The sequence below is a fragment of the Dicentrarchus labrax genome, unplaced genomic scaffold (assembly GCF_905237075.1).
Source record: "Dicentrarchus labrax unplaced genomic scaffold, dlabrax2021, whole genome shotgun sequence".
Taxonomy (NCBI): domain Eukaryota; kingdom Metazoa; phylum Chordata; class Actinopteri; family Moronidae; genus Dicentrarchus; species Dicentrarchus labrax.
The window spans coordinates 14,483,452-14,497,427 of NW_026136712.1; the positions used below are offsets into that span (position 1 = coordinate 14,483,452).

At 44.7% G+C, this 13,976-nt stretch overlaps 1 protein-coding gene across 2 annotated transcripts in view; it reads left to right on the forward strand.

Annotated features, from left to right (window-relative positions):
• adkb (adenosine kinase b) overlaps positions 1-13,976 on the forward strand; it is a 104,626-nt gene that overhangs the window by 40,716 nt on the left and 49,934 nt on the right. For both annotated transcript variants that reach the window (XM_051417209.1, XM_051417210.1), the window contains exons 5-6: positions 2,322-2,494; positions 4,432-4,540. In XM_051417209.1, the coding sequence (XP_051273169.1) occupies positions 2,322-2,494; positions 4,432-4,540 (282 nt within the window). The remainder of the gene's footprint in view (positions 1-2,321; positions 2,495-4,431; positions 4,541-13,976) is intronic.

Below are 13,976 nucleotides of genomic sequence, written 5' to 3' on the forward strand. Positions count from 1 at the left end.
TACCCAGCGCAGGGTTGGTTGACCTCTCTGCGACCCCGCGAATAGCGCTTTTGTCATAATGGAGGTATTATCTCACATAATCTGGGAATGGAGAGGGATTGTCTGCAGGGTGCCAGGGATGGAAATGAATTGATATAACTCCCCGCTCCTGTGCACCACTGAGGGAAGAAAAAAACCTGCAAGATACATTTTTTACATGCTCATAATGAAGACATTTTCTTCTTATCTATTGCTGCTTTGTGTTTATTAGAGTAGGAGAGCAGCTTCTGGCAAAAGCAGGGGTGGGTTTTTTTAGGAAGGGAGGGAGTTTTGATGCTGTGGCACTAAAGAGGATTTCTCTCTCTCTCTCTCTGTGTGTGTGTGTGTGTGTGTGTGTGTGTGTGTGTGTGTGTGTGTGTGTGTGTGTGTGTGTGTGTGTGTGTGTGCGCGTGTGTGTGTGCGCGCGCGCGCCTTTTCCCTGCGTGGGTGCACTGTGTACTCATGCACATGTTGGTGTGTATGTGTGTCTGTTAATGACCCTGTAAAATGACAAGCTGAGCTGGCAGTGAGAGTACAGCCGACGGTCAGAGAGAGAGGGAGAGAGGAGGTGGAGGAGGTAGGAGAGTTCAGATGGGGGTGGGGGTGGGGGGGGGGATGGTTGCGAGGTCGGTGGTACCACTGTGATTCACCATGCTGTCATCAGTGGGACGGGGGCCCCTGAGTGGCCCTCTCTATTCCCACCTGAGAGGCCTGCAAATGGAAGGGCCGCGCTGTCATTATTTACAGCCCGCAGCTCCTAACCTTGGATTCGGAGCTCATCACGGCGAAGGGAAAATCAGATAGGACTTGACGTGTACCCGAGCCAGTGACCTTGATAAGTGTGAGGTGCCTGCAGCAAGAGGTTAGGGAAGAAGAGCCTGCTTCTGTCGGCTTTCGCTGTGGATTTGCGCGTGCGTTTGTACATGTTTGTGTGTATTTCAGCCAGGTGGGGAGGGGTGATGGTGGGGAGGGGAGGGGAGGGGGCACAGCTGAATGACTGAACCATGACTCAAGATGACACGTGGTAAAACCGCTCATGGACCAAGATACAGCAGGCATATGTGGCATTATTACTGTTCATTTTGCCGGCGCCAGCGCTGAACATATAAGTCAATTAATTGAGTAGGCTATTGACAGAAAATCAGTTGACAGTTATTATGATTATAATTGGTTGATAGCTTTTAATTTATTAAGCAAAAAGCTGGTTGCAGCACTGCTAAACTAATAGCACTCTAAATTCAATACTTTGGGGGTTTGGATCATGTTGGTCATACAAAACATGCAATTTGAAGATATCCCCTTAGGCTATGCAAAATTATGATGGGGGGTGGGGGGCTTCATGACGAAAACAAAGGTATTAATGGATAGGGAAAATAATCATTATTTGCAACCTGATTTTTTACCAGGAAAAACCCCACAATACCCTCTCTGATTAGCTGTGTTTGTAAATTGGCAGCCGTGATTTGAAAACACACCTGACTCCTGCTAAAAGTAATGATTGTTTTTTTTTACTGGGTATTTTTTTTTTGTTTTCTATTTGATTATTTATTTATTTTTCCATCTGAACTAGTTACCTGGAGACCAGAGGGGGGGAGCACAAAGAAGCAGGGGAGAGCATCTCTGGATGGGTGATGAAAATGCATTTTTCTTCCCCCACCAAGATGCTATTTGGTCGTGTGAAATGATTAATTTCACACATATACAGGTCATCCCCAAAAGCAGCAACATCTCATTCACAAGGGGCCCCCGTCAGCAACAAAACAGGAGGCTGCAATAAAATGAGCAAACAGCAGCACGTACTGTACGTCAATAAATCTTTGGAGGTTAAACCTGAGCGCTGTAGAATTTGAGCAGCCCCCCTCTCTCATCAGGTAAAAGTCACTGAGTACATCAGAACTGTCGAGACCAAAAAATGGCCGACAAGCAGTTTGGGGAGTGTCCTGTGGTAGCAGGTATACACAAACTCACACACACACACACACACACACACACAGAGTCTGTGTTTGCATAAGTAGGATGGAGCCTTGAATTATGGGGTTTGTGTAAATAAGGAGATGAGACTGTTTTTAGCACACAGGGAAGAGGGAGTGCTTGGATGAGAATAGTGCCTCTATGTGGAGTGGAATTGGTCTTGGGTTGTTTACGACAGCTCACAGCCCTCATATATCACAAGCAGTATGTTTGCTGTGAAGCTACAGTTTGTATGCCATCTGCCTTAGCTGAACTTGACCCTTCAAACAGACTTATATTTTGTAAACTGAGCTCACTGTAACTGCTGTTTTTTTTATTTCCTCTTTCTTTAGTGGATGATCCAGAAACCCCACAAGGTGGCTACCTTCTTCGGGTGCATCGGTACCGACCGCTTCGGGGAGATCCTTAAGAAGAAGGCCGAAGAAGCCCACGTCGACGCACATTACTACGAGCAAAACGAGGAGCCGACCGGTACCTGTGCAGCCTGTATCACCGGGGACAATAGGTTAGCCACCTCTCAGTCACCCTTGACCAAGAAATGACCCTCTACTTCGGATTTGAAATAGTCCTTTTGGTTCATTTTCACATCCTCAGGCAGGCAGTTGACTCCTCGGGGCTGGAAGTCATAACAGGGAATCATAGCTCGGCTCACACATCAAAAGGAAAAAGAACAGCTTGAGTGTGTTTTTTCCAGGCCCCCACTCAGTCTCTACCGCCCCAGTGGGTTGTCATCCATCTATAGGCTGACAGTAGCAATGTGTTAGAGATGGCTGGGCTATCCCAGCTCTCACCTGTCAGCCTTCTCGGCTGTAAAAGGGGCTTTAGCGTCTCTGGCGACTCTCACGCTAGCATCATCATCAGCACGTTTGAGACAGCAGAGGTCAAAGTCTGCACACACACATACATATCACTAACAGCGAGGGCTCCAGTTCATGATAGACCAAGTGTGGATCAATAACCTCCTTTTCTAAACACTCCCCTCCTCTGCAGCCCTTCATCTGCTGCTACTGGAGTTGTCAGTCAGTCAACGGCTGGACCTCAACCGCCCCGGGAACTGGCCCTGTTGAATGGTCTTAGTGGGCTTGTTTGATGTGGGCTCTGACACCTGAAAAGGTCAGGTGCCGTGCTCAGGGAGACGAGCCCTGTAATATTTCTTACAGGTGTTTAACAGACAGCTCAGGAGGCCAGAGGAAAGGTCGCCGGCAGGGCCAGATTGGAAGGAAGATGGCTTTGAAGGACTGGGAGCCAGTATGTCACAGCCCCCAGGCTTTGATTAGTGCAGGTCTTCAAAGAAAAAAAAAAATCTACCTCCCTTACTCAATCTGACAATTTGAGCTGCAGACGGTGAAGATGTCACATTGTAAGCGTTAGGAAATACGTTTATTCCATAATCAATGGTTCAATCAGTCCTCTCCTTGAGGATCTGAGAGCTTTTGTGTCATAATTGGAGCCCAAAAACACTTATTTTGCATCAGCTTTTTCACAAATTTATCTTTTTGCGAAAAAATTAATTTTTTTAAAGAACTTAATGATAATCCCAATATGTAATGACTTCCAATTAGAGTAAGAGTTGTTGCTAGCCTGTGCAGTTAGCTATGTGACGTTAAATCGGCCTCTGTAACTTGTATCCCCAGAACTGAGTCTTTAAGGTGACCTTAGTGTTTCCTACCAAACCATTTAGCACTGCCTACAAGCTCCATAAACCAAATGGTTAGTTTTATGTGTTTATTAGAAGTACTTCAGTGTTTTAATTAAATTGTCAACTTGATGATTATGTCAGCCTGAGAGGACCAGCCCGTAGGCAAACCAAGTCCGAATCACCATAGTTACACGATGCCTGACGCCGTCCGCCGTGCGAACTGTGTGTGAGCGCTTTCTTCTCAACTTGCATGAACGGACCTCTTCCTATAGCAGCAGCCTCCTGTCATATGGTCGCCAAACAGTTTTCCCCCTAAGTAGCAATGATGGTTGCACTCATTTTGATGGCCGCTCATAAAGCGACGGCGCACGAGGACTAGCTAATGAGCTATGTTAAGATAATGCCACCTGCTTCACTTTCCAGCTCCCACCACTCACTACTCAACTCAAGTGTTCATTTAGTAATGCATTTCTGTTGTTTTTCCACCTTTTGTTAACAGTGGGCCACATTTCCAGGTGATATGATAATATGAATAATTTGGAGGTGGTTCATTGTTGCCTTTGAAAGTCAGCTGCTTATTTTGATCCCTCCTTTTTGGGTGTTAGAGACCTTTTTTTTTTTGAAAGGGAAAAAAATAAAGACTTTACTTTGGTTCAGACATTCTAAGAAAGCATTATCATCCTTTTTATATCATGAAAGAACAAAGGAAAGTCTGGGGCCCGAGTGTTTTTAGGGATGTTTTTGAGACAAAATTAAGATGGATGATAAGCGAGGCAGAAGATTTATGGGGTCTGTCTCGGCAGGTCCCTTGTTGCTAACCTGGCAGCGGCAAACTGCTACAAAAAGGAAAAACACCTGGACTTGGACAGCAACTGGGAGCTGGTGGAGAAAGCCAAGGTCTATTATATTGCGGTAAGTGAGACCCTCTACATTCAAAATGACTGTTCCCCAACTCTATTGCCAGAAGAGGACAAAATGTTAAGAGGCTTTATTCAGGAAATGCCTCAGCGTGCCTTCTGCATTGTCAATATAACTATTCATCCTTTGTCGTGTGAAATGAGCTATGTTACCTATTGAGACAATACAGCTCCATTCTCTCTATTTTACCCTCGTCTTTGTGCGCGAAGCTGCAGCACAGTGTGAAATTGTTCTACATGTAATGCATTCATTCATTTCTTCTAACGTGAAGACAAGCCAACAGGTGCTGTGAAAGTGTGAAAATTGATTATTCAAGTTCATTCTGCTTTACCCCCTCCTACACAATCTTCCCCTTACAGACAAAACACACACACACACACACACACACACACACACACACACACACACACACACAGACACAGACACAGATTGAGGAGGACAGATGTGCCCTTAGACATTCACACACACTCAAGCTGCACCACTGAGGTAATGTCTTCACTTACAGCTTCTAGAGTAGGATGGCCTGCCATGCTCATGTTTCACTGTTTGGGATTACATTTAATTCTTGCAGATCAACATTTTCTCTGATCTCGAGTCAAGATGATAGCCCTGAAATTGCACTGCATTCCACGTCTTTAAGCAGTTCATTATCGGCATAAATCAGAATTATAGCCTAGCCATCAACATACCCCTTGGAATACTGTCCCAAGTGAAATTCACAATGCTTCCCCTGTTGCCCACAAGCCCTCTAAACATAAGTGTACTGTAGTCAAATAATGACAGAGGTTTCATAATTAGCCGCGCCGTCGCAGAAACAAACACCCAAAGCAAAAAAAAAAAAAGTGCTTGTGCCAGAAAGCAGATCAGTCAGTCCATCCTCCAGAGTTTGTGTGGTCTCATTTTTAGCCTCTGCTTCGCATTAGCAAACACGGCACATCCTCTGCAAATTGGCAGTTGGGTTGTGCCCACATCCGACAGTCTTGTGCGCAGGGAAAAGCTTCCGTGGGATTTGAGGGGGGATAGAAGGGCCACAAATGGGTGTTTGTCAGTGCTTGGAATCTCAAACGTCGTTTCCAGCGTCCCTCCTGGGCCTCTTTGTCAAAACAGGGGGATCATTCGCTTTATTAGAGTCCCATTCGCACTTCTAAAGTACTTAGCCAGATACACTGCCACAGCTATTCCCACTTAATACTGTGTGGCGTGTCTAGACCGGTGTTCACTAAGGCCTCCTCTCTCCATTAACCTTGTCGAGAGCACTCAGATGTATTTACCCAATTTACAGCCAGATTGTACATTTTCTCCCTCTCTTTCTCTCTCACTGTACAAACCTCTGCTGCGTATTAATGTGCTTTGTTGATTTTCATTAAACGACTGCTGGGCGGTATACACAGAGTCGAGACACTCTAATCTGTAAATGTAATTACCGAAAGAAAAGCGCGCTTGTGTGTATGTTAGCATGTTATTTGCTCGCACGTGCGTCCGTGTTTGTTGGAGCATGTGTGTTAAAGAGGTGATTGATGATTCCTGGCAGAGGCTCTCAAGGTGCCTGCTACTATGTGGTGTGATTGGATGAAAACAGAATTATTAGAGGGCTCTTGCAGCCAGTCTGGCTCATCCAGCAGCAGCGGCGGCGGCAGCAGCAGCAGGGCTGGTGGCAGACGCAGAGCAGGGAGGCAGCACTGCCATTTCTCACAAAGAGAGAGAATGTTGAACTCCTGCCAAATGTTTGGTGGCAGGCTGTTGCTAGGAAATCTGGGTCCTTAGGCAAATCATTGCACAAAGACCAATAACAAAGGCGTGAGGGGGAAGAAGGAATGGCTAAACGCATTTCAGGCAGAGGATATCTTTTTTTTTTTTTTTTTTGTTGAATGCCATCGCTGCTGCAGTGATGTTTACAGTTATTTCTTTCCCCGACGATTGTAAACATCAGAAATGGAGGGTGATGTATTGTGTGAAGGGGAGATGAGTGACTCTAATTGGTGGGGGTGATGTGTGTGTGCTGGCCCAGTTAGCCTCTCTCCCCCCTCTTTTCCTTCACTCCCTCTTTCCTTCCATCCCCATCCCCCTTGGCCCTCCATGGACCCCCCCCCTTTCTCCTCTCCTTTTGCTGTCTCCTTTGCCTCCCCTCCTCTCTCTTTCCCCAGTCTCACAGACACACATACACTTGCTGCTAAACACACACAGCATGCACGCACACATTCTGCAGCATACCACTGGCTTGTTTTTCTTACCACTGAGCGCTTTGCCCTGTAATTTGATCTCCACTGCTTGATGCATCCTCCATGATGCCACTTTGAATTAACCTATGGCTCCACAGCTCTCCTTAGCCCCGGCTAATAAAGTAGCCTCTCCTTACTTATGCCATTTACATTCAGGGAAAAAAAAGAAGAAGCACTTGATCCATCTCATGGTCGTGCACAGAGCAAGTAACATAAATGAAGAAGAGGGGAGACGAACAAGACAATTGACTGTGAAAAGGCCTGTTAATGACTGGGCACAGATGGTCAGAAATAACCCAAGGATAGACGGAGGAGACACTCGCCTCTGCCAACTGGCCTGATACACAAAACTCACCCAATGAGACACAAGCTGCAGTGCTGTTAGGTCACAAACCTGATCACAGCTGTGGATGCTGTTCGTTTACGCCCTAAGCTAATGGCGCAATCCCCGTTAGCCTGCAAGAGGTTAGCCACGCCCGAGGAAAACAGCTAGCCCACCTTTTTTTTTTTCTTTCAAACAGCGTAGCAACTTGAAGTAGAATGCCTCACACTGTTAACACTGGCATACTGCATATAGCATTAATTGGCAGTTGTATTCTTGCCCTCACTGCAGGGGAAAGCTGAGTTCAGCTTCAGTCACCGTAGCATAATATGCACGAAAAGGAGGCGAAGGGGAGGGCAAAAGCAGGGGGGGAAAAGCGCAATACTGGCACCACAAGCAGCACGTCAGCCTGCTTACACTCCAGAGTGGCACACATACACACACATATACACACACATTGTTACTCCTCCCCAACAGCCCCTGCAATTTGCAGCCAAAAAGGCGAAGGGAGAGGTTTTCCACACACACAACTAACTGACATCTCATCAGCCAGCCGAAGGGCTGATTAGCACAGAGGTGACTGCGGCTGTGTCTCTGTCCAACGCAGAGGACCACACTGTCCTCACGCTGACCTTGAGCTTCCTCTCCCCTCCATCCTTCTTTTCTATCCTCCTCTCTCCTTCTGCTCTCCCTCTCACTACTGTTCTTTATCTCCAATATTCCTTCTGTCCTCTGTCTACATATCCTCCCTCTCCTTTTCTGTGTTTTCTCTCTTTCCTCTCCACTCTGTACTGCACCACTCTGCACTGCCCCTGTCCTTCCACATAGCCAGGGAGGGATCACGAGGCAAAATGCAGGCAGTGGAGAGAAAGAGGAGGGAGGGAAGAGAAGTGGAGAGTGGGGGGGGAGAAAAAAACTGGCAGGCTCCCCCTTTGTCTGCAGGCGATCAGTTACAGTCTTGGTTGCCGATGAAATTTAATCCCCACCGCATTTACATGCCAAGTTTGACTTCTGGCAAGCCTTATTAAATAGATTTGTAAATCATTTCATCTTGATTAGAATCTGTTCTCAAGGGATCAACATTTTTTCGCCTTGCTTGTGTTTTGTTATGTGCACAATCTGTGCCCACTGGTGTTAAAATTTGAAAGTCAACCCTTGGTGGTGTTATTTTTCCGTGTGAGTGAGTGTGAGCAGTAGGTTTAGGGGACAAAGAGCGATGGGTGCCAAGTCCCGTCCGTCACCGGCCAAGCCACTGTGTCAGCATGTCTACCGTCTCTGGAGGTCATGTCGGTGGGCGAGCAACTGCTATGATGTGTCTTCTCTTTATTAGGCTGACACCACAGTGTCTTTAGCACGGAACAATGTCATTTCAAATTGTGCCTAATCAGATGGCATTTTGTAATTGCCAGCAAGCATCTTATGAATATGAATTCATAATTGTTCAATTACAAGCCGACTGCATCATATTTATTGGCTTATTTATTTTTTTTCTCCCGCTGGCCTGGGCCAATTATAGGATTTAAATCTTGAGGCAATCAAGTGATAAGGGTGAGGCGTTTAGTGTTTGCTGTCACTATATAATTCTCTCGAATGTTAAACATGCATCTGGGAGGGCTGTATTTGTCAGAAGGCTGTGCGTGGAGGTGCACCTGCCTAATTGAGTGGTAATGAGCTGTCAGGAGTGCGGGCTTGGTGATTGGCTCTCGGCGGGGCGTCCCGTGCCAGTGGGACGTATGGGCTGGCCCGGCCCTGCTGGAAGATCAGCCAGCTCCACAGCCCTGCAGGCCTGAGTGGGCGGAGCGTAGTAAATTAGGGTGGAGAGGCCAAACGGCGCTGGCTGTGGAGACATCCTGTGGCTTTCCCTCAGTCTGTGGGATTTATTTAGGTTGTTTACAATTATCCTTACTCTTGATTTGGTTTTAGTTCTTCATGTCAGAGGTGGAAGAAGATTTTAGATGTTCTGCTTAACTAAAAATAGCAGTACTGCACTGTAAACATAGTCCATTAAAAGTCCTGCATTGGATTTTACTTAAGATCACCATGTATAGAATTATTTGGGTGATTTCTGCATTTATAGAGCTCTCAAAAATTCCAACAATGGAGCAAAAATTTTTTTTATAGATGTGAAAATTAAAAGTTGTATGACTCAACAGCTGTCAGTGATTATGCACACATAGGAACCTCATCTCCCTGTTCTTTTATTTCACTTTTTCCTGTGTGGGCGATGCAACGGGCAAGCCGAGACTCCTGCCATGGTGACAGGCTCAGAATTTTGGAATGACTGGAAAGATGTGGGCTCCCCCCTCGTCCCCTTGTTCAAAATAAATCAGGAAATCAGTATAAGACTGTATGCTGGCGAGCAGAGCTGCTTTTTCAAGCCAAGCCATGTGAGGATATTCACAATAATATCCAGAAAATGGAAATTCATAAACTCTGTTCTCGTGATATGCTATAATATCGTATATTGTGCCAAATACACATAATAGCTTTATGTTTAGAGTATTGTCGGGAACATGTATTCAAGTGTCCAATGTAAAAGTACTCATTATACAGATTGGTCTGGTTATAAAGGAATTATATTATGGATCATTATTGATTATTATTGATTTTTAATGTAGCTGGTGGAGATAAACTGCTGGTAATCTCTAACAATACATTACCCAACAACAACAGCTGATTTGTTGCATTCATTTATCTGATCTAATACAATATAAGCACAGTAAGCTTTGCAAAAGGAGCTATGTTTGAAATTGTTGTGGAGAAAGTTTACAAGATGTCGGGGTTCAGCTCATTTTGTTATTACGGAGGAGAAGTTCTCATCACACTGAATGGCATCTATTTTGGTTTAGATTTGTGTATTTGTGTGATTTATTTTTATTTATTTATTTTTTGTTAGAAATGTGTGTGGAAATACTTAAAAGTTGGCAGGGCTGTGCTGGTTTTATTTTGGGAGTCTTTATTTCCAGCATCCTAATTTGAACAAGAGGAAAAAAATGCTTTAATCCACTGTATCTTGAGTAATTGCCTCTTGGGCTTGGTGGTGGGGGGGGGGGCACATTTTTGGACTCTGGCGGGCGTCCAGGCTGTAGTCCATATTACTCTGCCAGCATGCAGTGACTTTCTCCTTGTACACCCACGTTACCTTGTAAAAACAGTTTTTCTTCTTCAGCAGGGAAAACACCGTGTCCTTTCACCCTGGATTACTGTGTGCATCTGCTCCACCGGCAACAAGTCTGTTTTCCTCTGCCTTGCTGTAAAAGGGATGAAATAGTTCAGACTTAATGATATTTCTACTTTCCATCACCTTGTCCCTCCTGCTCCCTCTGCATCAAAGCAGCCGGTGTATGTGTGTGTGTGTGTGTGTGTGTGTGTGTGTGTGTGTGTGTGTGTGTGCCTTTTTATTCATGAGACCAAGTTGTAAAATGTAGAATGTTTCCGTCCTACACTGGGATGTTGTGGCCATTTGTGCGAGTTCCACGGCTTAATTGAATAGACTGAGTAATTATTTGTCAAGTAATGCTGAGCAGAAAATAAATAGCCACTTTGCGGCTGTGAATTGTGCCTGATGGCCATGTGTTGATACTCTCACCAGGGAGAGTAAAAACCTGCTCTACTGGCTAAGTATCTGATTAAGATTCACATGATGAAACCGCAGACGCTTTAGGATAGTGTGTCTCCTGGGCAAAGATAGTGAGTAGAGTTAAGTGTCAGACGCTGTTATATTATCACGCTGGAGCATAAAGCCTCGACTGAATAAATATTGCTGGAATATTCTTCTCACCGCAACCCATCCGCAGCACTCGGGTCAGCTTGACAGTTCCTGAGAGTGGCCTACAAAGAATCACCACAGATGTGCATCTCTGTGCAGCAGATGCTGGACACTGTTCTTTGAGAATTGTTTCCTTCTGCAAGGTTTCATTTTTCCCTTTTATGTCATTGTAATTTGTTTATGGTCTGTAATAAGCCTGTGCATATCTTCCTTCTGCCAGTTTGGCCTGGATCCATTGTAAACTGGCAGTATTTTCTTTCCTCCCTCTTTTTTTAAAGGAGACTAATGACTTCTGAGGATAATATAATATTTTGTAAGGATTTGATCATTCATTCATTTAAGTAATAATCTTCATTACATTACACCTCAGTTTTGATACCGTTTGTGGCCAAGATGTTCTGCAGTAGCCATAATGTATTTGCATTGGTCAATTACCTCACTATTTAGTTGTTTCCATTGTTACTGAAAGATAATCCATACAGGATGCAAATTTGACAAAAATTTGACCAAAAAATAAAAGTGAACGTCCACTTACTGTGCTAGAGCTTTATTTCTTATCTTACATTTTTCTTTAGTGGATGGAGTTTTCTCCATTTTCGTAATGTGACCTAAGTATAGAGCTCAGTTTACTAGATAATAAGTTGATCGCCTATCAACAACATTCGATCAGGTGTTACCACTTGTATGTTGGCTATCTACTTTAGTCTTCTCCATTACGTAACGTAGTTAGTCCATGGTTTCATTGGACTACACTGATATGCACGTTTCTCTTCTGTCCATTGTTATATGCAGGACTATTTGTAGGCTGTGAGCAGTGACTTCTTGGGAGTCTGTGCTGGCATCTAGTCCTCCACATACCTCCCCTCCGTACAAACCTCAGATCCATGCTAGCTGTTTCCCCTTATTTCCAGCCTTTATGCTATGCTAGGCTAAAGTAACCATCTCCTGGCTGAAGTTTTAAATTCAATGATGTGAGAGTGGTATCAATCATCTAATTATTTTTTATTATCAATTCATATTTCAGTTTTTTTTTTTTTATCTATAATGAAAAATGCTAGTTCCCAGAGCCCATGTTGATACCAAAATACTTGTTTTGTCTTTTGTTTACAATTATATAAAGAATATAAAAGCAGCAAAATCTCAAATTTGAAAAGCTTGAACACTGGAATGTGTGGATTACTTGCTATGCTTGACAAATGCAGATTAATCGATTACGTTAGTCTAATTGAAAAATAGTTTCACTACAGCAGCAAACACATTTTTGCCTTGGTTTCAGTAAGCATGTCTAGGGTTAGCACATGTAGTGAGAAACTGTTTATTTTTCATACATGGTCCCACTCAGACATAGGCTAGTACTCTGACCTTATCTATTGTTTCTCAAGTGTATATTGTAAGCAGCTTTGGAGGCTTTATAGAGACTTAGCCAGCAGGGCTGCCGTTGCTCTGGTGGAACATTTGGACCTCTGGCAAGTGTCAGATTTTCAGCAGCACATTAAATCTCTTAACCCAGTTCTTTTTTCCCCTCCCCTTCCTCTCTCTGTCTCTCTCTCTCCCTCTTTCCCTCTCCCCTTACCATGCTAACAAGCTGGCTATGATTTATTTTTCATGTGTGGCAGTGTTAGCCTCCGCCTTTTTTATTTATTTTTTTCTTATTTTCCCCGGCATCTAAACTCTTGTGCCAGTGGTTAGCCTGGTGCCCGGGCCCTGAGGGAGCAGAGTGGAAATGCAGCCAGAGCAGCTGCACATCCACCCCGACCGGGCAAAGTCCTCCAGTCGCGCTGTGATCGGGAGGCCAGAGCCACTTTGATTAGCATGTCCGTCGTTATTGGCCAACTTGAATGTCATGCACCGTGAGCCCAGTCGTCTAATGCTTCGACTGGCCAACGGGGCCGCTCCCTGCAATTACTGATAGGGCTGCTTGTTCCAGTGTGGAGGAGAGGCCAGGGAGAGCGCCAAAGTGCCAAATCATTGTCCTCGGTAAATAAAAAGCAGACATCTTCCTTTTTGATGTTCTATATGTGCGTGCCTTATTTTCCGATGCTGTGGCGCAATCACATTTGAAAGCATTTTGCGCTCCCAACATAACAAGGGGGAACCAATCAAAACAATAACTGTGGTTCCTTTTGACAAAGCCCTTGGCTCACAATTGTCAGAAGATGTAAGCTGACTCATCCACACAAGAAGGGCATGTATCCCTGGGAGCGAGGGGCGAAAAGCTATGATGAATCTTCCCCTCTGTGCTCTCCTCTCTCCACTGAGCCTGCATGGATTAATTACATGACTAGTAGCTAGTTTAGTCCCATTATTTATTTTTTCTAATGAATAATTTTACTCTCCTTCTCTGCCTAGATTTTATTCTGCTCAGGACTTTTCAGCTTCACCCCGTGGAAATAAGAATGCATTGATTATTTTCCATCTAGCAAATATCCCACCAACTGAGGAATAACATGCCTTTCCCCTAATTGGTTTGTTTATCTTGAGCAACAGACTCTGGGTTTGTTTGGACTCTGGCTGGCATCCACACACTGCACCGCTCCTCAGCATGATTACTCACCTTGGGAGGAGGCTGCTGGAGCAAGGTTGATGTTCCCCGCATAGACATCAGGCTGTCATTCTCCCCGCTTATGTGACATCATTTGCCAAGACAGATTTGTTACAGGAAAAATAAATTCAGGCCTAAAAAGGGATTGATTTAAGGACAGGCTGCGAGTGGAAAAAGGCGACAGGAGGGATGGGGGCTCCCAGACACATTTCACCACTGAGAGGGCTCGGGCCGGATCCAAACAAGCTGCCAACAGAAGATGGATTCTGGCTTCATGTATAATTGATAAACTGTATGTTCTAGGTGTCAGCTTTAAAGAGGGAGCTAGGACTATATCAGGAAGCTATTTTTCCTCTCTGAGGCGAGCATCATTTTTATTTTGTCCTCCCCCGTTCTCTGGCTTATCTTCTCAGTTCAGAAAGCCCCGTTGAAAATTATCGTTTTCTTTGAAGACGACGTTCGGGAAGTGCAGCTTTAAAAGCACATCCTGTTCCTGCGCCTATTAGGAGTGCTAGTCCAGGGCAGATAGCCATCTGCAAAGTTGACTGTACATCCTGAGTTATCAGGATTAGCCATCT